The sequence below is a fragment of the Piliocolobus tephrosceles genome, unplaced genomic scaffold (genome assembly GCF_002776525.5).
Source record: "Piliocolobus tephrosceles isolate RC106 unplaced genomic scaffold, ASM277652v3 unscaffolded_40, whole genome shotgun sequence".
Classification (NCBI taxonomy): domain Eukaryota; kingdom Metazoa; phylum Chordata; class Mammalia; order Primates; family Cercopithecidae; genus Piliocolobus; species Piliocolobus tephrosceles.
The window spans coordinates 736,377-759,140 of NW_022324309.1; the positions used below are offsets into that span (position 1 = coordinate 736,377).

General features: G+C 35.4%; 1 protein-coding gene across 3 annotated transcripts in view; it reads right to left on the minus strand.

The window, feature by feature from the left end:
* Window positions 1–22,764, minus strand: part of LOC111550177 (protein FAM3C) — a 48,131-nt gene that overhangs the window by 8,449 nt on the left and 16,918 nt on the right. For all 3 annotated transcript variants that reach the window (XM_023223450.1, XM_023223451.1, XM_023223452.2), the window contains 6 exons: window positions 22,060–22,164; window positions 15,256–15,285; window positions 14,441–14,564; window positions 7,347–7,405; window positions 6,138–6,188; window positions 2,944–3,028 (listed from right to left, as the gene is read on the minus strand). In XM_023223450.1, the coding sequence (XP_023079218.1) occupies window positions 2,944–3,028; window positions 6,138–6,188; window positions 7,347–7,405; window positions 14,441–14,564; window positions 15,256–15,285; window positions 22,060–22,164 (454 nt within the window). The remainder of the gene's footprint in view (window positions 1–2,943; window positions 3,029–6,137; window positions 6,189–7,346; window positions 7,406–14,440; window positions 14,565–15,255; window positions 15,286–22,059; window positions 22,165–22,764) is intronic.

Sequence of the window (22,764 nt, forward strand, 5' to 3'; positions counted from 1 at the left end):
TCTTTGACCATTACATGTACTTGTAAAGGACCGGGGTTCTACCAAACACACTCTGGGAAATAATGTGATGAAGATTAGTCCTAGTCAATCTGCTGAAGTTCACAGCACTGCAAAATGGGCTCATCATGATTAAAAGAAACTAGGATCAGAGACAACGAGAGAGAGAGAGCTAGGTACTGCTTTCTCTGGTCAACATGCCACCCAACTTTCTCTCTTGGACAGAGCTGGGACATTCCATTTACACACTTAACTTTCTTGAGTATAAGTGGAAGAAAATGAGGTAAAATTCAATGGCCTTAAGTAAGGAAAAGCCATAATACATCAGCAGCAGTAAGCAAAATTTCTATTCATATGTAAGAGAGGGTATATAACACAACTGGTAAATCACTGCAAATGTGCCACAATCAGACACCTGCCAAGATAAAAGGTATATATATATATAATAGATGTAGATTGCTTTTCATAAGGATGTTGTCCGTTTCAGTATAAAAGATATGACGCTTACAATTTCTTTTACCAGTATTTAGAAAAAGGAAATATTTGAAATATAAATTCATGTGCCCCAAACTCATACAACTCAATTCATTTAAATTCACAGAAGATGAATCATATATTGACCAAGTGACCAAATGTAAGGAAATTAAAGTTTAGATTTTTCCTTTTGCCCTAGAGGTTGAACTGTCTCTTCCAAAGATGCTTTTGGTGCATTTAATGGGCACCAAAAAATAGCAGTTAAAAAGTAAACATCATTCCTCCCCTAGTTCTTTGTTGTGGTTACAATTTATTATTAGCATATTAGCAGATTAAGGGGGGCAATTCTGATTCCCATCAGGTATAACAAAATAATCTGGTGAAAAAAGGAGGTCATGTTTGTCAATTCAGAAAAGTGGGGCGTTCTCTTTTTAATGTTAAAACTTCAAATTTAACACATAATAGCCTATTCTCTCAGCAAAAGCAAATAGTTAGCTACCTGTTTTCTGATGAGAGCCTAATTACATCATGTTTCATTCTATTTAAATGGATGAAAATGCTTGAATAGGCAAGTTTTATGTTAACCTTCAATGTATGGATTTAATACATTCTTAGTTGAACCAGATAAAATGCACAATGTCAATGAAATTACTTCAGCTTACAACCATTTATAAAGAGCACTGTTTTCTTCATGTAAATCTGTGATAATGTAGCTATAAAATAATATTTATAAAAATCAATACATTAAAAAGACATGGCACATTTCTGTATAAATCTTGTAGTATTAAGGCTCTGTCAATTAAGCTCTATAAAGGATGTTTTTTTATCCTTGATAAGTCATCTTAAGAAAAGTCAGAGAAAAATTATTTTTTTCTAGAAAGAAGAACATTAAAGGGGATTTAATCGCAACCAGAGAGGCATGAAGTATAATTACTTTTATAAAACAATTTTAAAATACTTGAAATAGTGTCTTTTTGGAACAGAGATAAATAGGTCAAGTGAATGGAACAGAACAGAAATCCCAGAGATAAAGCCACATCTACATAGGAACATAGGCATTGTATGTCATGGGGAAATTACAAAGGGGTTTTTAAAAATACATGAAAACAGTGAAATCACTGGAAGAGAAAAACCTAAATATCTAATCTGGAGGTGGAAAAATACTTCTCAAGTATACAAGTAGATCAGACTGACAGAAAAATCCATAGACTATATAGGCATTAGTCTAAAATTCTAAAATTCAAAAGGCACCCTACACTAACACAAAAGCAAATAATGTACAATAAATACATTTATTTTTACATTAGAAATGGTTAATATCCTTAAAACATAAAGGAGTCTTACAAGTCAGTATAGGCCAAGCTGAATGGTCAAAAGACAATTTACATAAAAGGGTAAAAAAAAAAAAAAACACTTGTGAAAGAACTCCAATCTCAATGATAAAGGCATAGTAAACTAAGATACCTTTTCAAACTCTTAAAATAGAAACTTAAAAAAATTAACAATCGGTGCCATGGAACTTCTGAGAAAAATATAAAATTGGTAAAAAATTTTTAAAAATCCATTTTTAAAAACATGTGGCACATCCTTTAATTGATCATTTCCACTTAAAAAAAAAAGTCTACCTTAAAGAAATAGATATGGACTGTTTAAACTTTTCTAAGACAGTATATTTTGCTAAGTATGAAAACTGGAACTAGCCTGGGTCCAGCAATAGGCAGCCCATTAAACAGGTTATAAATCATGACATTTTAAAAACCAGACTAGGCAGACATAAACAATTTTTTATAAAGAATATTTAATAATAAGCAGAAATATTCACCACGTAACTGAAGAGATGTGCTATAAATACTAGCATTCTAAATAGTTAAAACCAAAAAAACACGTGTGTTAAGTCATCTGGAATGGAAACTAAAATATCAACATTTACAGTGGGTAGTGAGATGGACTGGAACTTGGTCTCTGCGCTTTTCTGTATTTTCCAAATTTTTACAACATATACTATTTTAAGAAAAAGCTAAAAAAGTATTATTTATTAAACTTATTTAAAATATAGCACACTTGTATCTTTGACAATTAGCTCAATTTCTTGAAATTTACCCTAATGACATAATAATAGGGAAACTTTTAAATAAAGGTGAGCCCACAACTGCTGATGAACCATAAAAGTGCTACTGAAGAATATTAATGCCAGGAAAAACAATTTCAGAATGTTAAAAAGCAGAACATGAAAGCATAAAAAATGTTATATAAGATGTGATTCTAATTTCATGACAACATATGTGTGATAAATGTTTATATAGAAAACCAGGAAGGAGGCAAAGTTAAAAAAAAAAAAAATGTTAGTTGTGTTTATCTGGTATTTGATTACTTTGCTCTATGTTACAGATTTTTTTTTAAATGAAAATGTATTGCTTTCATAATTACAAATTATAGCTCCAAAAAGTTCTGTAAAGTTTCAAGTTTACATACTTGGTTGCTCCATCATCATATGTTCCCATTAAAACTATTGTTCCATCTTGTATGGCCTTCAGAAACTCAATAAATGGTGCCACATCTGAAGGAAAAGAAAGGGTTGAGGTTTTTAAAAAATGACTGAATAACCATCTTGATAATCTCTAAAAGTAATATTATAAAACATGAAGTATCTGTAAAGCAATAATTTCCAATGTAATCCAAAAGACAGACAAATCTTATTAAGAGTTTAAAAACTGTTAAGTTTGTCCCTTAATATAATCCCAGCATCAACTTACAATTTCCCATTCCTGATTTATCCTGTGTCTTTTGTACTGATATTTCTGGGGCTAAGTGAAAAATATCATAGCGAAGTCATGTTAAAGCATGACTTATGAAGTAAGAAATTTAGAGATCTCTCAGATTTGAACAATTGAGATCCTGAAAAACCTTATTTTGGGGTCCATGCATAAACTTAAGGAGTTTATGCATGGGAGGTTTCTGGACTCCCTAAGTGTATGTAAAATTGTTTGTATGAGCTGAGCACAGTGAATCACATCTGTAATCCCAGCACCTTGGGAGGTCAGGGCTGGGGCTCGCTTGAGCCCAGAAGCTTGAAACCGGCCTGGGCAATATAGTGAGACTTCATCTCAACAAAAAAATTTAAAAATCAGCTGAGCTTGGTGGCATATGCCTGTAGTCCTAGCTACTCAGGAAGCTGAGACAGGAGGACTGCTTTGAGGCCAAGAGGTGGAGGTTGCAGTGAGCTGAGATCACACCACTGCACTCCAGTCTGGGTGACACAGCAAGACCCTGTCTCAAAAAAAAAAAAAAAAAAAAACACACACACATACAAAACGAACAAAAGCATAACATTGTTTATATAGGTACTTCACTAGAAAGAGGATACACAGCTTTTCTCCGATTCTCAAAGATACCTGTAATTTTTAGAAAATCTAAAAATACATATAGGCACAGATTTAAAGGATATTTTAGGTATATCACTTGCTATAAACTGGGAGAAGGAATATAGGTTAGGTGATCACTAAAAGCCAAACTAATTGTAGCAAATATTACCGTCACTACTCATTTTATCTACCAAATCAAAATCCACAAGGACCCCAAAATAAACCACTTCAGTGACTATAAACTGTTGATGCCACATATATAGGTCAGATTCTACAAACCACTTAACATCTTGAACTCTTTACAGTGTCAGGATTTTATAGCTCTGAAGTCTAATTCAACTCCAAAACTGGGTTACTTCAAATGTACTCAGTTTCTTTCCACAGCAAAGATTCCAAAGATTTTTGATAACTGATTATATTTCATAATAGCATTTTCAATTCAAAAAGATATAACAAGGCAGCTAACAAATTACTTCCACTGAAATGCAAAGGTGGCAATAAACTGCAACAATTTCCTAACTAGAAGAATGCTTCTAGCCGTAATTAATCTACCTGTGACAAGAGAAGTAGGGAATACCAGAGCTCCTGGTCACATGACTGATTTCAACAACAGCTTTGTAACACTGTTTCTATCAACAAATTTTGGCAGGACCAATTTATGCCTTTAGAATCTAAAATTGATGGTCACATTTTAAGTTTATACAGCTTTGACAGCTGTGCAATGTTGTCCTAACCTTATTTAAGAACAAAATAATATACGGCATCTTTTTGTTTTTGAGATGGAGTCTCACTCTGTCGCCCAGGCTGGAGTGCAGTGGCATGATCTCAGCTCACTGCAACTTCTGCCTCCCCGGTTCAAGGGATTCTCCTGCCTCAGCCTCCCAAGTAGCTGGAACTAAAGATGCATGCCACCACACCTGGCTAATTTTTGTACTTTTAGCAGAGATGGGGTTTCATCGTGTTAGCCAGGATGGTCTCCCTCTCCTGACCTCATGATCTGCCTGCCTCAGCCTCCCAAAGTGCTGGGATTACAGGCGTGAGTCATCGTGTCCAGCTATGTGGATCTTATTACAAGCTGAAGATATGTTAGAAAAGCTAAATTATCTGAGAACTCCTAACATGAATTTCAGGAAGCCTAATAGCTGTTGGTTTCTAGGGAATATATAAATGGAATGGGGAGGTGCAGAGGAGATGCTCATACTGACAAATCTCCCAAATTACAGAATCGAAAGATAAACCAGTGTTGGCCTCCCTTCAAACTTGAGGAAAAAAACCCATCCTTCTGGGCAGCGTTCTTCTTTGGGGTGCCAGTCCCTTGCCTCTGCATGCTGGTAACTTCTTCCCACTCCTTGTGGGACTTCCAAATATGGAAAGGGAAAATATGTGTGGATTGCTTTACATCCAGTCAACAAGAAAGAAAATTCTATTTCTTCCCTCAAATATTCATCTACCTAAAAATTAGCCACAAGTCAGAGGGTAGAACTGTGATGAATAACAGGATTGCTTTTCTAAAACTGATAGTTTATCTTGTCTTTCTAATGCTCCTAGTTATGATTTATTTTTAAGACTGAAAAATCACATGTAAAAAAATCAATTCCCATCACTTAGGAATGCTTACATTGGTCATTCTTATTCTTCTTCTTCTTATTCTTCTTCTTCTTCTTCTTATTATTATTATGCTTTAAGTTCTAGGGTACATGTGCATAATGTGCAGGTTTGTTACATATGTATACCTGTGCCATGGTGGTGTGCTGCACCCATCAACTCGTCATTTACATCACGTATAACTCCCAATGCAGTTTACATCAGGTATAACTCCCCCCTCCCCATAATAGGCCCTGGTGTGTGATGTTCCCCTTCCCAAGTCCAAGTGATCTCATTGTTCAGTTCCCACCTATGAGTGAGAACATGCGGTGTTTGGTTTTCTATTCTTGAGATAGTTTGCTGAGAATGATAGTTTTTTTTTGTTTTTTTTTTAATTTTAGACAGAAACCTAAAGGAGCCCCAAACTTTTGAATTGGTTGTCCTGTAGAAAACAAGATGAAATTTTTTTTTAAAATCTCTATTTTGATATTACTGTCTTCAATTACACACCACAAAAATTTTCTTCTAAGAATAACAAAGCATATAAAACATGAATGATAACTTAAATACAGCCGGACATTTAGTGAACAGAAAGTAAGGGAAACAAAATGAACGAACACAAATAGCATTATCATTCTCTCATTAATGGGCTACATTGTATTGAGGTGATTAAGGCAGTGCCAGCAAAAGAACACAGAGTCATATGTTATTTACACTTACCTCCTCCCCACATGTCAAAATATTTAGTGTCTAATACTTCTCCTGTTTTTCCTAAAAGAGATTAAATTCATATCAAATTATGCATCTGAAATACATTATACACTGTAAAACCAATAATCTTATCCAATGATTGATGTGAATTCACTAGCAGAGAAGGAATTACTTTGAGAACAACTTAAAATCTGAATCATACGCACCTGAAATATATTTTTAAAGAGTAATTTTTTAATACAACTTTCTCATTAATCTTTTAAGCCAAAGGATAAATAGAAGTTCATTACTGACTGTGGACCATTCCAATTCAGTTAGCTGTATTTCAACCTTGTTTCCATATTCTGTTATTTTAAAATTACTCAAAAGTAAACCTTTTACAGAGAAGAAGTATCTCCTTGAATCAGATGCCATTTTCTACATTAAATATCAGTTTTTACAATAAAATTTACATTAACTTGCTCTATAAAATGTAGTTTTTGCTATTAATGAAATAGACAAATAGATGCTGAACCTTCTACCTAAGGAAATGAAGAAAGCAGAAACACAAAAATTTACCTCTTGTTGTGAAAGTAGTAAAACATATTTTTCTACACTATGAAACTACAGTGGTTTCTAACCATCCTATGTATCTTATAACCATCCTACACAGCTTTATGGAATACTTATTGTACCAGAACAGAGAGGATCAATACGCAGTTAGGCTTTACTTTACAGTTTCAGGTTTTCAGATTTGATTTTGAAGGAAAATTTGAGATGTTCAGGATTCAATGAACTTATTCATACTAATTAAGCTATCAGAAGAACATGGCCGATAATGAAAAACTACAGTCAATTCTTATTCTTTGTTCCTCCGCCTACACCATTTAATAGTCCACTATCCCTTGTCATTTTACACACCTTTAATCCTGTCAACCTATCTTCCTATTATGTTAGGATTGCAAAATTCGAAGCAAGATTTTATCAATATGATGTTAGACGGCTTGTTTTCTGACAATCTTACGGGAAGTTCTTGCATAGCAAGTTAGGATACTTTCAAGAAACACACTATAAATTCTTAGACACCAAGTCTCCCACCTGTAGATTTTTTGTGGGGCAGGGATGGGAGAGAGGGCTTTATCATCAAGAGCAGCACTTTCTAACCTGATCCTCTGATAGTGCATTTTACTTTGGGACAGAAAAATGATTACATCCATAAGCTAAAATAATTGTTCTTACCGTTTGCCAAGGCAACATTGATCCCTCTTCCAACATTATTCTTAACACCACTCATTAAACTGAAGGGGGAGAAATTGAAATAAATTTAGAATTAAATATTGTACAATAACATATCAGAAAAATAAAGTCTTGCAAAAAAGGTTAGGAATACTATACGCATTTTCAATTGTTCAGTGCCGCAGAGGAAACTAAAAAGATCTCTACTAAGTCAGAGAAGACAGTCTAATACTGAATCATTTTAAAGCAATGTCCTTAAATAATATTTCACAAATAGAAATATATATTAAAAAATATTAGGCCTGAAATAATTGACCATTTTTGTGCTGCACTGCTTCAGATTATTCTTAAAACATGCACATTAAGCATATGTTCTGCCCCATTCTTCAGGTATCAAACAAAAGATAATCTCCTTTCTGCTCTCTTCAACACCAGCGTGACATGAAACAGAAGTAAGATACTACTCGCATCTTTTAAAATCTAAAAGCTAACAGAGTGAGGGAGCACTCTTTCCTGAATTTTTTACCTAATTGTGAACATTCTCCTAGTGATTATCACCATAAAGTTCCTCCACACTAAGAAGAAATATTGCACTCATGAAATTACTGCATTGAATGACAGTCACTTACATGGTGACTACCTGAGATAATTGACTTCCACGGGCAGCTCTGACCACTAGATAAAGACAATGACACTGTAAAATGTAAGGTACCAGTGACACATTTGCTGGTTATCAGTTCAGTTTGTTCAATTGCTCAAATCAGAGTTATTAAACTAAAATTCTGAGTTCTTTTAACTCAAAACTTCAAGGTAATAGTAACACTCCCAGTGGTGTGCTGTTAAATATTTAACAACTGGTCTGTGTTTAGGAGAGAGAGGCAATATGCAAAATGTGACAACACGTGCACACACATGTCCATATATTGACAGAATCATATACACACATAAGCACATAATTTATTATAAACTACTGATATGAAAGATGTATAGTGCACAATTTCATAAATAAAATCTACAGTGTACTTTATTATAAATCTCAGTCAATTGATTCTCACAGAATGTTTTAGTTGATTTTTCAAACAACTCACATCAGCAGCTAAATTATGGTTGCAATTGATGAATGAGCTCAGTTCTAACAAATGTTGGATCTGTGCTAATGAGTAAGATAAAATAAAGAAAAACAAATAATGAAGATTCATGTTAAAATTCCACTTGCCTGTCAATGATGACTGAATCAGATAATAAGTTTTCAAATACTGGAAGACTACTTCCTATATTTGTGGTGCTATCCACCATATAACAGATATAGATATGACATATTTTCCAATTTAATCTGCATAATATTTTCTCCCTCACTTGAAGACTTGAAGTCTAGAACTTGAGTCTGCAAACTTTTTCTGTAAAGAGAGAAAGCACTAAAGAAGCTATACGGAGATACACTCAAAAACACTATAAATAAATCAAAAGAAACACTTTTTTAAATGTTCATGTAACTCACAGGAAGGCAGGAAAAAGAGAAAATGAAAACAAATAATAAAATAGTAGACTTAAACCCTCATATATTAATCATTATTATAAATGAAAATAGTTTCAACATACCAAATAAAGACAGAAATTGGCACAGTGAATTAAAACAGGAACCAACTACACACTGTCTACAAGAAACTCACTTTAAATATAATGATATAGGCAGTGGAAAGTAAAAGGGTAGAAAGAGACATATCATGCAAACATTAATCAAAAGAGAAATTACAACTCAATTATAAAGAAACAACCCAATTTATCAATGGGCAAAGGGTTTGAATAGACATTTCTCCACAGAAGACATACAAATGGCCAATAAGCACACAAAAAGACGCTAGACATCACTAATCATCAGGGAAATGCAAATGAGATTTCACTTCACACCTACTAGGCTGGCTATAATCAGTAAGTCAGATAATAACAAGTGTTGGCAAGGATGTGGAGAAATTGGAACCCTCATACACTGCTGGTGGAAATGCAAACAGATGCAGCCACTTTGGGAAACAATCTGGCAGTTCCTCAAATAATTAAACAGAGTTACCATCTGAAACAAAATCCACTCCCTGGGAGTATAAAGAAATAAAAACATATGTCCACATAAAATGTGTACATAAATGTTTCTGTAAATGTTATTCATTATAGTTAAAAAGTGGAAACAACTCAAATGTCTACCAGCTAATGAATGGGTAAACAAAATGGGGTATATCCATATAATGGACTATCGTTCAGATATAAAGGAATGAAGTTCTGATACATGATATAACATGGAGGAAGACTGAAAACATTACGCTAAGAAGCCAATCACAAAAGACCAAATATTATATACCACTTATATGAACTGTCCAAAATAGGCAAATCTATAAAGACAGAAAGTAAACTAATGGTTAACTTAGGGTTTGAGGGTGGAGAAGTGGGGCAGGACAAGAAAGGCATAGAAGGGTATTAGCTAAGGGGTACAGAGTTTCTTTCTGAGGTATAAAAATGTTCTAAAATTGACTGTGGCAGAGATTGCATATATTTGTGAATATACAAAGCCACTGAGTATATAATATAAATGAGTGAAATGGACGGCATGTGAATTATATCTCAAAGCTGTTTAAAAGTATTAGTTTGGAGCACATACATTTAAAAAGTTCTATGCTTCATTACTTAACTATTGGCTCAGCTGTACCAGAGAGAAGTTTCAAAATGCATTGTTCTGTTTCCTTCAGAAATACATTCAATAAGTAAACTCTATCATTAAGAAGTAACTGCTGTGATTAACAGGTTAAGTGCCAGAGTGACTTTTCCAAGTAAAGATCATCTAGGAGTATGTTGTTGCATTTTACAGACTGAAATCTACCATAAAGCAAAGAAATAAAGGTCACAAAGAAGCACAATGACATAGGCTTCCCACAAGAGGGCAGCAGCTTATCAATTTTTAAAAACTGAAATTCAAACAGAAAATCTCTAACAAACAAAAAACCCACTGAGATTTAAAATGTATAAAGAGGTTAGTCACCCTTACTAACACAAGTTGAGATATTTTCTTTTATCCTTCATGAATATAAGGTGCCCCTCCCCACATCTCCAGGCAAAATTCTAAAGGAAATGATTACATCATCCGTAGAAATAATTGATATCTTCAAGTATAGTTTTGTTTCAAATAGCTACTCCATGTTCTAGTTACTATCTCTTAAGATGGTGAGTTTAAAGCAGGGCTTGGCAAACTATAGCTCATGAGCCAAATCCCGCCAACTGTTTTTTTTATTTGTTTTGTTTTACTACTCATGAGCTTAGAACAGTTTTTACATTTTTCAATGGTTACATTTTAAATGATTATATAAGTACCTATATAATAATCTTGATTTTACCTCTTTGCCCTCATAGCCAAAAACACTGATCCCTTGTTAAGAAAAAAAAATACCCTCAAAATAATCTCATATTCTTGCAGCAAACACTACCATTAAAATCAAAAGTAATGAATTATTCCTAACATCAAATTCATACAAATTGAAATCAAATGAATATATGCCTTAGATGAAGATTATAACTGGAACATAAGTCAGTTCTACGGGTGCTCTAACGAGAAAGAAAAAACCTGTACCCCAGCACTCTGGGAGGTGGACGTGGGAAGACTGCTTGAACCCAAGAGTTCAAGACAAGCTTGGGCAACACAATGGGACCCCGTTTCCACAAAAATAGAAAAATTAGCTGCGTGTGGTGGTGTGCACCTTAGTCCCGGCTACTCAGAAGGTGGAGGTGGGAAGATCGCTTGAGTCCAGGCATTCAAAGTTGCAGTGACCTAAGATTGCGTCACTGTACTCCAGCCTGGGCAACAGAATGAGACCCTGTCTCTAGGTAAAAAAGAAAAGAAAAAAGAAAAAAAGTAAAGTAAAAAAAAAAGCTGCAATTACTGTTTCTCCTGACACCTTAGGTTCACACCTGCGATTTTCTACTTCTAACTAATGAGACATTTAAAACACATCTTAATCTCCATAATATATTTTGACTTATTATGACCACCATCCTAATCATAATTATCATGTCTGTATCAGAGTTTCTCAAATCCGGCCCCTTATTTTAGGAGCCGATAATTCTTGTGGACCAGCTGACCTCTGCACTGAAAGATGTTTAACAGCGTCTCTGGCCTCTACAAGGAGTACTTCCAAAGCTATGACAACCTAAAGTTACAATGTCCCCTGGAGAACAAAACTGTCCCCATTGAGATATAAGAATAGCAGTCTCCAAAATGAGTTACATGTACTCAGAGCAGGTACTCTGAAAATATTAAATTATCTGCTTATGTTATTTTATCTACTTATATATTTTAGTGAATGTATAAGCAATAAAGTCTGCTAGCAATAGGGAGGCAGTATCAAAGAGCTGTGGCAGTAACTGACAATGGCCTTCCAACTGTCCTCTCTATTCCACTCCCTTCATTATTTTACACAGCAGCCAGATAACTTTTCTCAACATAAATAAAATCAAGACATGCCAGAGTTTGAAATCCTTCCACAAGCTCTCAATGCACTCAGAAAAAAAGTCTCAACCCTTTACCTGCATGGCCTACAAGTTCCTATGCAGCCTGGCCCTAATTCACTTCTCTCCACAGCTGCCCAATCTTAGGGCCTTCGAGCAGGCTCTTTCCTCCTGTCTAGGATGGTCTTCCTTTCTATCCCTCAGATCTCAGAATACACATCAGTGTCTTAGAAACTGTTCCATAACCCTCGACCAAAGGTGGACACCTCCTTCCATCCACTCTTGCCGGTACTCATCACACCCTGCCGCCCTACAGGGCTGGAGTCACAATTTGTTTGTCTCAAAAAAAAAAAAAAAAAAAGTCTCACTCTGTGGCCCAGGCTGGAGTGCAGTGGTGTGATATCGGCTCACTGCAACCTCCACCTCCCGGGTTCAAGCGATTCTTGTGCCTCAGCCTCCCGAGTAGCTAGGATTACAGGCATGTGCCACCATGCCTGGCTAATTTTTGTATTTTAGTAGAGATGGGGTTTCACCATGTTGGCTAGGCTGCTCTCAAACTGCTTGAGAGCACTTGCTTCAGCCTCCCAAAGTGCTGGGATTACAGGCGTGAGCCACCGCAACTGGCCTGGTGTCACAATTTATAAGTACACATATTTTTTTAAACATTTGTTACTCCTACTAAACCGTAAGTTCCGTAACAGGAGGGATTATGCTCAAAAATACTTGCTGAACAGGTGAATAAATGACTCTCAAAAAACTTAGGACTCTTTCTTTGGACTTTAACCCGAGGCTTGGGTATAAAATCCCACCAAATATTTAATCTCTCAAGGTAACGGCAGAATGGTTCCTGAAATAAGGATGGATAGGTGGCCTGCCTCATTTAATGGTTAAAGAAACTGAAACACAAATGCTGTATGACATGCCCACCATGCTAGAAGCAAATTCTCTGGCTCTAAGCCCAGTATGTATTTTACCAAGTTCCACTGTCTACACACTGTTCTCTTTTCGACCTTAGATCTTTGGCTGTTCAACTTTAGGTTGAGGGATAGAGAATAGTTTCTAAGACAGTGAAGTGTACTCTGAGAACCAAAGGACAAGAAGGAAGACAGCCAGGTGAAGAGTGAGGAAAGACCATCCTAGACAGAAAAGCATGCTCCAAGGTCCCAAGATCAAGAAGATCTGGAGAGAACTGAATAAGGGTCAGGACACATAGGAACTTGTAGGCCTTGTGGGTAAACAGTTGAGCTTTTTTTCTGAGTGTGTTTTGTTGTTTATGGTTTTAATCTGTGAATTAAAAACCTGCTAGTAAAAATAGTCTGATCTCTTCTTCTCTGAACTAAAATTTACATGCATCGAGGGGGCAGAATAGATGTCCAAGGTCATCTATGGGTTAGGTATTCTAGAAGAACTTTGTTTCTGTTATTTAGAATCAAATTTGGGGTCTATTTAACCAAACAAGATAAAAAGTGGAAATGAGAATGTTTTCAAAAACCTACAAACTTCTCAAATGCAAGTGCCTTATTACATGTCAGTAAAACAGGACTATTCTAATGAGAAATCAGAAGACATATGGATTAACAATAAATCATCATTAGAATACGGGAAAATAAAGGAAATCAGTACAGACCTTAAAGATCATCTAGCTCAAGCCCTTAATTTTACAAGAAAACTGTTGTCCCATGAGGCTCAATAAACTTCTTACAGCTAACTACCTGCAAAGGAGGCTAGGATAAAAATTTAAGAGCTTCTATATTAAAAGAAGAGGCACATAAACAGCCAGGAAAAGCTGCCTATGTCTCCTCTCTGCTATAAAATTATCTCTTTATTCTATATAATTAGTGACAAATTTATTATTTTATATTAAGTTTAAACAAGCTCCCATGTCTACTTTTCTAGGCAATAGCATATTAAAATCAACTAACTAAAAGTAGGGTTTGCAATTTCAGCAGCAGGAACTTGCAAGCAACAGTTGACACTGAGGTAGGATACTAAAAATCCTAAAAACCATCCTTTAGAAAGCATTTCAACATAGGAAACCATTCAGCTTAGAGGCAAGCAGTTTGTACTGCAATGGAACTGAGGTTATTTCACACTTCAACAAGCAGCACTCAAATATTTTAAATGAAAGATGTTGGTTTATAAGAGAATGCATTCATTATCCAGGCCAATGTTGCAAACAGGATTTTTGCCATGACGAAAATGCTCTCTCTGCTGTTCCATTTGGTGACCATGAGCCACATGTGGCCACTGAACACCTGAAATGTGGTGATGGATATCAAGGAACTGAACTTTTTAGTTAAGTGAATTAACTTTCTTCCTAATATTTAAGGATCAAAATTAAATAGCCACCTGTGTTTTGTTGCTAGTAAATGGAATAGTGCAGATCTAGAGAATTCACTCAGAGGAAATCTCTTATCTCTATCAAGCCAAATAAGTGTTATTAAAATTTAAGAACTTTAAGGCCCCTTGAATTCATGAGACAAAAACTGTATAATAAAAACTGAAATCACTTTCCATTAATAAAGTATGCCTAATACATTTTCAAAATATCCATTAAACTCAGGCTGTAATTTAATAGCACACCTTAGAGTCTCAAGTTACCAAATACTTACACATTATCTTCCAGGCAGATTTTGGGTCCCACCACGTTGGCTGCTCCACTTGCCATTTTAAAAGCAAAATGTTTCTCAGGGCAAGCTTTTGAGATCCCACACTTATATCTGGGAGGCTTTGTAGCTTTGGGGGAGAAAATATGATTTCTTTTTAAAGAAAACAAATTAATAGACTTTCCCACACTTTATTTTAAATCTCAAACCACAAAGGGCATTATGTAAAACATCAAAATACACATATATTAAATTACAAGCTAATTTTTTCCCCTGAGGGTTTCAAAGAACCTCAAATTTTTTTTTAAAAAAAAACAGCAACAAAAAAGCCCACAACAGACACCAGAACTTCCTAGAAAACAAACTAATAATGGGTGTAAATGGATCAAGTAATACAAACTTCACTAGGGTAAATATATTTTATCTAACTATAAGTTTATTTTTAAATTTCAGGATGTGGGAGGTTCTGAATGTTACTTTGCACTTCTAGTCCATATATGCACAAAAAATCGTCACCTCCAGGATCATTACAAAAAGCCTAATATTCCATTGACTACCTGCCCATGTACAGTATTGTCTCTTACTCCTTCTCACACCAATTTCTGTACTTATAATAATGGAGCTGAAAAACACAAAATATCCATCATGAACAATTATCCAAAATATTTGGGCTGTCCAAACAGCATCCTTGTAACTTTAAAAAGCAATTTCTAAATCAGTTTTTCCTCACACTGAAATACTGACACTTTGAATATAAGCTCTCATATGCCTAAGATAAGGCAGAATAAATCATACATAAAAAATTGAGATGAAATACTTACAACGTGCAGCTGTGTCCAATGCTGATCTTGCTGAAAAAAAAAAAAAATACTTTTGTTAGAAGGAATTAGCCTACTGGCAAGTATCCACTTTTAAAATATATTTAGGCCCACAAATATAAGTGTTCAAATAATCATTCAGGATATAATAAAACATGAATATCACTTCTTAAGAAAAAGTGAGAAAGTAACTTCACCCTGTACCTTCATTATAAACTATTAAATAATTATGGAGGGTAGTATTTTATTACTGATAAAACATTTTATTTTTCCCTTTCCATTTTGTTTTGAACTTTATTTACTATAAATTTAAATTTCAATCAGGAAGTTACTCTACAAACTTACCTTTCAATGTTTATGAACATAAATTTGATGAATATGATGGTGTTTAAAAGTTGTTGCTGCTGTATGGTGTTGTGAAGATATGCAAAAGCCCCAGAGAATATACATGAACCTATCTTAGTGGTGAGGTCAGGAGATTGCGAGGGCCAGGGAGGGGGATGAGGAAGGTCATTACTAAAAGATTTATAATTTATCAGCTCAAGAAAACCATGAGATCAAATCTTAACTTGAATATAGTAGTTCTTAACCTGACCATCTATCATAATTATAGTTAGGGCTTTTTAAAAGCACTAACATCTGATCTCAGCTCAAGAGATTATAACTCACATCATCAAAGTACTGTGGACAGCCATTTCCTGATTTGACTAATAAGTATGCAGTGTGATAAATCTTAACCAGCTGTCTTGCTATAAATAGTCACACAGTTTTAGTTCTGTACTATTTTAGATAATTGTGAATTTCCTGTAGGTCCAATACTCAAACTGGTAAGCTAAAAGTTAAAAGACTGTATTGAAATGTTTAAAAAGAGGAAAATGACCAAGTAAATAAAAGTTCATTAACTCAATAGAACACTCAGTAGAATATTATGCACCATTAAAGTCATAAAGGTAATATAACACTGAAAAAGCTTAATGCCCAGAACAAAGCAGAAAACAAACCTTATCTACACTCAGTTTGGGGGAAAAAAAAACTTTACTGGGATACAATTTTGGGAAAATCAGTTTTTTAATCATCAGGCTTTTAAGCAAATAACATCACCTCCATTTAATTTGTGTAAGAGTAAGGAGAGTACATGCTTTAAGGTGAAGAAACTCCTGTGAAAGACTTCTTTCCAGAAGAAAGCTCATTTTTATCCAATACACATCAAAATCAAAAGCCCTGTACTAAGTCTGCAATTCTGAAAATATTAGCATCCGGTGGCCAAACAGGTACATTAATTTTCATGAACAGTTGTCCAAGTATAGAATACAAGCACAACATACAAACACCAAAATCCCTCCTCTCCTACAATTTTTTCCCCTCAAACTACACTGATAGCTTTAATCCTTAATTTCTTTGTGCATATACATTTAACTGCAAGGAACAATAATAAACATTTGTTATTGCATTTCATCAATGAATGTCTTTCAGTAAGTCAGGCTAATGAATCAGAACTATTTTGTACTTTAGTTTTTAATAATGTCTCAAGTAATTTATGTATACACTATATATCAATGGTTTAAATCTGAAAAGGTGAAAATAAATAAATTCAATAGAACATTAAGTACTTATGGCCAGGCACGGTGGCTCACGCCTGTAATCCCAGCACTTTGGGAGGCCGAGGTGGGCGGATCATGAGCTCAGGCGATCGAGACCATCCTGGCTAACACAGTGAAACCCCGTCTCTACTAAAAATACAAAAACAAATTAGCCGGGCATGGTGGCGCATGCCCGCAGTCCCAGCTGCTCAGGAGGCTGAGGCAGGAGAATGGCATGAACCCGGGAGGAGAAGCTTGCAGTGAGCAGAGATTGCGCCACTGCACTGCACTCCAGCCTGGGCAACAGAGCGAGTGAGACTCCAACAGAAAAAAAAAAAAAAAGAAAAAAAAAAAAAAAAAAGAACATTAAGTACTTATTACAGCAATATAGACAAAAATAATTTAGACTGTATTCAGTTCATTTACTAGCTAAGTATTCATACTGAAAACAAACACTACATTAACCCACAATCTGAATAAGATTGGTGAATTGTACCCGTGTTGATGTCCTGATTGTGACAGTATATTACAGTTTTGTAAGATATTACCAATGGGAGAAAATGAGTAAACGGTATGCACCATCTCTCTGTATATTCAAATGGATTTGTAAAAGATAACACAATTATCTTAAAATAAAGTTTCACAAAAAATTGTTTTTAGAATTCATAATCAACATTGGTAATTTCAACTACTAATTGTGGGAAAAACTGTCATTCTTCCTTTCTACAAATGTGTTTTATTTTTCTAAAATAGTATATACAATAAACATAAATCTACATAATTTATAGAAACTGTCAAGTAAGTTAAAAAATGGAAAACTAATCACCAAAAGAACTGTTTTTAATCTTATGGGTCCTTAAGATAATGATTATAGCAAGAATCCTCCTACTGGATTAAACATGTTACCCTTTCATATACTAAGATGCTACACAAATGACACAGATAACCATACATCCATCTTCCGTAAGATAGTCTGAAATGAGAATTAAAATAAAACCACACAGTTAAATTTTGGCCAATTCAATAGATTGGCAACCAGTAAGGTTACAAAGTACTACACTTCAGTTTTGAAATGAAAATAACCATCTGCCCTAATAATGTCTAAATCAAATAGTTAAAATGCACACAAAAACACCTGCAGGTTCTCAACATCAGGAAAAATCAAAAACTAAAAAGTAGGAGATTAAAGTAGCTCAACGTCTGTTCACAGGTGACTACCAGTGATTTTCCAACTAACACAGCTTTATGTGAATCTCACTTTGGAAATACTCCTTTCCATGTAGAAATCCTAATTCTCTGTTACCTACATTTATTTTCACTCAGTCAGCATTTACCATCTGCAGCACCCAGTGCTAGAATGCTGGGTGAAGCACCGAAAGATCGCCTTTAAGACTCACTCTTGGGTGAAGGGAGACAGACACAGGAAAAAGAGGAAAAAAAGAAAAAAAAATTATATAATGCAAGGTAGATTAAAATCAGTGCCAAACTGAAATATAAGTACTATGTGATTAGAAAAAATGTTCAGAAAAAAGGAGCAATATATTCTTAAAGAGGGAGGTTCAAACACAATTTATTCCAAAGAAGGGGAATTTATGCAAAGTTCTAAAAAATGAGAAAGATATGCAGGGTGAGGAACCAGGACGAGCAAAGGCCAGGGTAGAAAGGACAGGAGGGGATCTGAAGCTGTATGCAGACTGGCACAACAGTGTGACCCACGCAGGAAGTGGGGGTGAAGAACAGCTGAGAAAGGCAGGCTGGGGGATTTGGGTGCCACCCTAAGTAAGGAGTTTGGACTTTTAAGATTGCTGAGTTTTAAGAAAATGGCTCTGAAAGTGGCGAGATAGGCAGTTATCAGAGATGAGAAAAGACATAGGAACATCACTATGATGTTCATAAAAACAGTCCAGATTAGAGATGAAGATCCAAATGGGGCCAAAGATGGGGGACAAAGGATGAGGACAGACATGACTGGTATCACCGGAGAGGAACCACCAGCTGCATGTGCACAGTGACTATACCACACTGTAGCTTCACCCAGCCTTCTTTTCAATCTTCTAAAAACACTGGGTCTTTTCCCATGTAACTTCTATTTGTTCCAATGGTCCCACTGCCTCCCTTTTCCCAAACATCGTCCTTTTCTTGCCAGTTCACTCTCTTGGTGTTCATTTGTCCTTCACTGAACTTTCATCCAAGGCCTATAGACAAGTGAAAGCCTATTACTCTAAAAAAGAAAAATACATGCAACTTGCTTTTGAGTCAAACTACCATCTCATAAGCTTCTTCTCTTACCATCAACGTGTCTTAGAAGAATTAAGTATCCACACTGCTTCCAAAGCCACATGGAACAAGTCCTCTGTGCCTTCGATATGGTTTCCACCCCATCATTCAACTGAAACCAGATGTGCTCTCAAAGGCCACCAGGCTGGCCACTACGTAGTAATACAAGTACACAGACCAGAACAAGCAAAGTAATATCTCACTATACTTTGCAATAACTACTTTCATGCTGGAACCTAGATGCTGCATTTTAGGATGTGTGCTGAAAAATAAACAAGTTTAGGAGGAAACTAACCAGTTTATCAAGAGAAATGGCTGAAAGGGAGGATTCCATTACTGGAAAGGATGAAAACTTGTAAAGGAAGGTCTGGCGGACAATGACTACGATGTAACTGAGGGATCACTGATGAAGAAGGGGCTCTAGCCAGCAGAGACAAGATCAGTGAACTGAAATTACTTGGGAGTACAAAAGGCAGAATTCAGTGCAATACAGGTTAAGTATCCCTTATCTAAAACGCTTAGGACCAGAAGTATTTTGGATATGGGATTTTTTCAGATTTTAGAATATTTGCATTATACTTACCAGTTGAGCATCTCTAATCTGAAAATCTGAAATCTAAAATGCTCCAAAGAGAATTTTCTTTTGAGTATCATGTCGATGTTCAAAAAGTTTCAGATTCTGGAGCATTTCAGACTTTGAATTTTCTGATTAGGGATGTTCAACCTGCACAAGAAAGTACTTTTAAGGAGTCACTGTAAGAAAAGTCACCTGAAAAGGTTTATGCCCAAACTGAAGACTACGTATCAGAATTGTCCAAAGCCTTGATACTCAGTATGCAATCCATGGATAGGGATCTCAACATCACGCTGGAGCTGTCAGAAATGCAGAATCTCAGGCCCCACTCCAGATACCAACTCAGAAATCTGCATTTACCAAGATTCTCTGGAGATTCTTGTGGATTTCAAGTTTGAGAAAAACTGGAATAACAGTCTTGAGATTAAATGTGAAAGGAGTGATATGGTTTGGCTGTGTCCCTACCAAATCTCATCTTGAACTGTAGTTCCCATAATCCCTATGTGTCATGGGAGGGACCTGGTGGGAGGTAATTGAATCCTGGGGGAAATTACCTCCATGCTATTCTCACAATAGTGAGTTCTCACAGGATCTGATGGTTTTATAAGGGACTTCCCCTCGTTTCACTCTGCACTTCTCCTTTCTGCCACCAAGAATAACATGTTTACTACCCTTCTGCCATGATTGTAAGTTTCCTGAGGCCACCCCAGCCCTGTAGAACTGTCAGACAATTAAACCTCTTTCCTTTATAAATAACCTAGTCTGGCGTATTTCTTCACAGCAGCATGAGAACCTAACACGGAAACTGAATTAAGTCTTGGGGACTTGACTTTTCAAACATAAATTTATGGAAAGCAAAACTCAGTAGTCCAGAGATCTCAGTTCTTTCATTTGACTTCTGCCTACTAGATCAAAATATGGTTTCTAGGGTTTATAGTCTCACTTTTCATGAATAATTATTTAATATTATAAGCAACAATTTAGTCATAGCTTACTCAATGTAGGTACAAGGATCTATGAAGAATCTCATTGTTTCTCTAGCTTCAATAATAAAAGTCTACAAAAACAGTTTCCAGAAGAGATTCCGAATTATAGTCAGGTGCTGCCTAATGACGTTTCAGTCAACAACAGACCATATAGAGAGTGGTAGTGCCATCAGATTATAGTACTACGTTTTTACTGTACCTTTTCCAAGTTCAGATATATACTTACCATTGTGTTCAACTGCCTACAGAATTCCGTACAGTAACATGCTGTACAGGTTTGTAGCCTAGGAGGAACAGGTTATACAATGTAGCCAAGGTGTGTGGTAGTCTATAGCATCTAGATTTGTGTAAGTACACTCCATGATGTTCTCACAATGACAAAAATCACCTAATGATGCATTTTTCAGAATGTATACCCACATTAGGTGACGCATGACTGTAATCTTATATAGCGCCTTGGTTAAATAATTGTTTTCCACTTTAATATGTCAAAATTAGATTCTATTATTCAGTCTCATAATGGTATATTTATAGAAAAGAAATGCATACTTGGCAATTATTTGAGATTCAATAAGATACTCACACACAATCATCTACAATAGCACTATGTATAACTGGTTCATCTGAAAACATTTCAAATGTTATTTTATGAACGTAAGGATTCTGTTAAAAAACTGGGTTAAGGTACCTTATAATGGTACATTTACAGTATGGCAACATTAAATGAGTGGGTTAGAAAAAAAATGCCACAGAGGGAAAATAAGGGTAAGAAAGCACCATGGATTTCTTTCTTTTTTTTTTTTTTTTTAAGAGATGAGGTTTTACTCTGTCACCCAGGCTGGAGTGCAGTGTGGCATGATCACAGCTCACTGCAGCCTGGAACTCCTGGGCTCAAGTGATCCTCCCACCTTAGCCTCCCGAGTAGCTGGAATTACAGGTGCAAGCCACCATAGCCAGTTGCAAGATGGATTTCTATGGCTGGTATCTAAAATGCATTACTGTGACTCCTAATCATATGGTTAACTGAGGGCTAGATTTGGCTTCAAGTTTTCTAGCAACCAACTCAAACAGGAAAACAATATAAGCCTGGAGGTATTTTATGTTTTAGAATGTGCACTTAGAATGCCATGATTAATGCCCCTAAAAATGTGTAAAATAGACTCATTACATATATATTCAAAATGTTGAATAGAAAGAAGATTCATGTTTTATACTAAATTAATTCCAAGATATCTTATTATATACTGTAAAATACTCTAACAAATCACATTTATGGATACGTAACAATTACATTTCCTTTTCTAGCACTGAGTGACTCAGTGCTGATACCTGATAAAACTTTAGGCCACATCAAAAATAAGATTTAAGAAAGGAACAAAATAAAACTTACCAAATAGATTTCCTAAACTTGCATCCATTTTTATTTCAAATACTTGAGAAATAACATAAAATGTCAGTAAAAACACTGCCACAGCTACCACCAATTTTGCAGCACCTAAAAGGCAGAAATATTTCAGCATAACTTTGTAAGCCCACAGAACTTTTATTCTGTATTTCTATGAAAAATGTTTATAAATTTTTTAAGGTTAATAAATTTCTACTTTGTATCTGTTAGATCTTAATTTTACATGAGATACACAAAAATTATACAAACAATTCATCAAGATAAAGAACTTTCCTGACCAAAGAATTCTCAGATTTTCTAGCCATCTAGACAAAGGACTGCTTGAACCATCTGCCTAGTTTTACACGCAAAAAAATTACCTACTAGTTGCTGACAACAAAAACGTGTCATGACTAATGGAACACCACCACGTTTGTTGAATGGCAGATTCCTTATTCTTCACAAATATAAGGAGCAATACGATATAGGATTTTTCAAAAACAGTGGACCTTCTGGGGATGCTAAGGCCACAATGTCCACTAAGCAAGGAATTCTTGAGTGACATATTACAGATTTATTGTCCTATCACTAACCAACACATCTCCTGGAGCTACGTGGGCCCTCCTGGTATGGTGATCAACAAAGCCTTCCCCTTCATACTTAACACCGTAGTACCTTAAGACAGGCCTTCTCCATTCCTGCAGGATATAA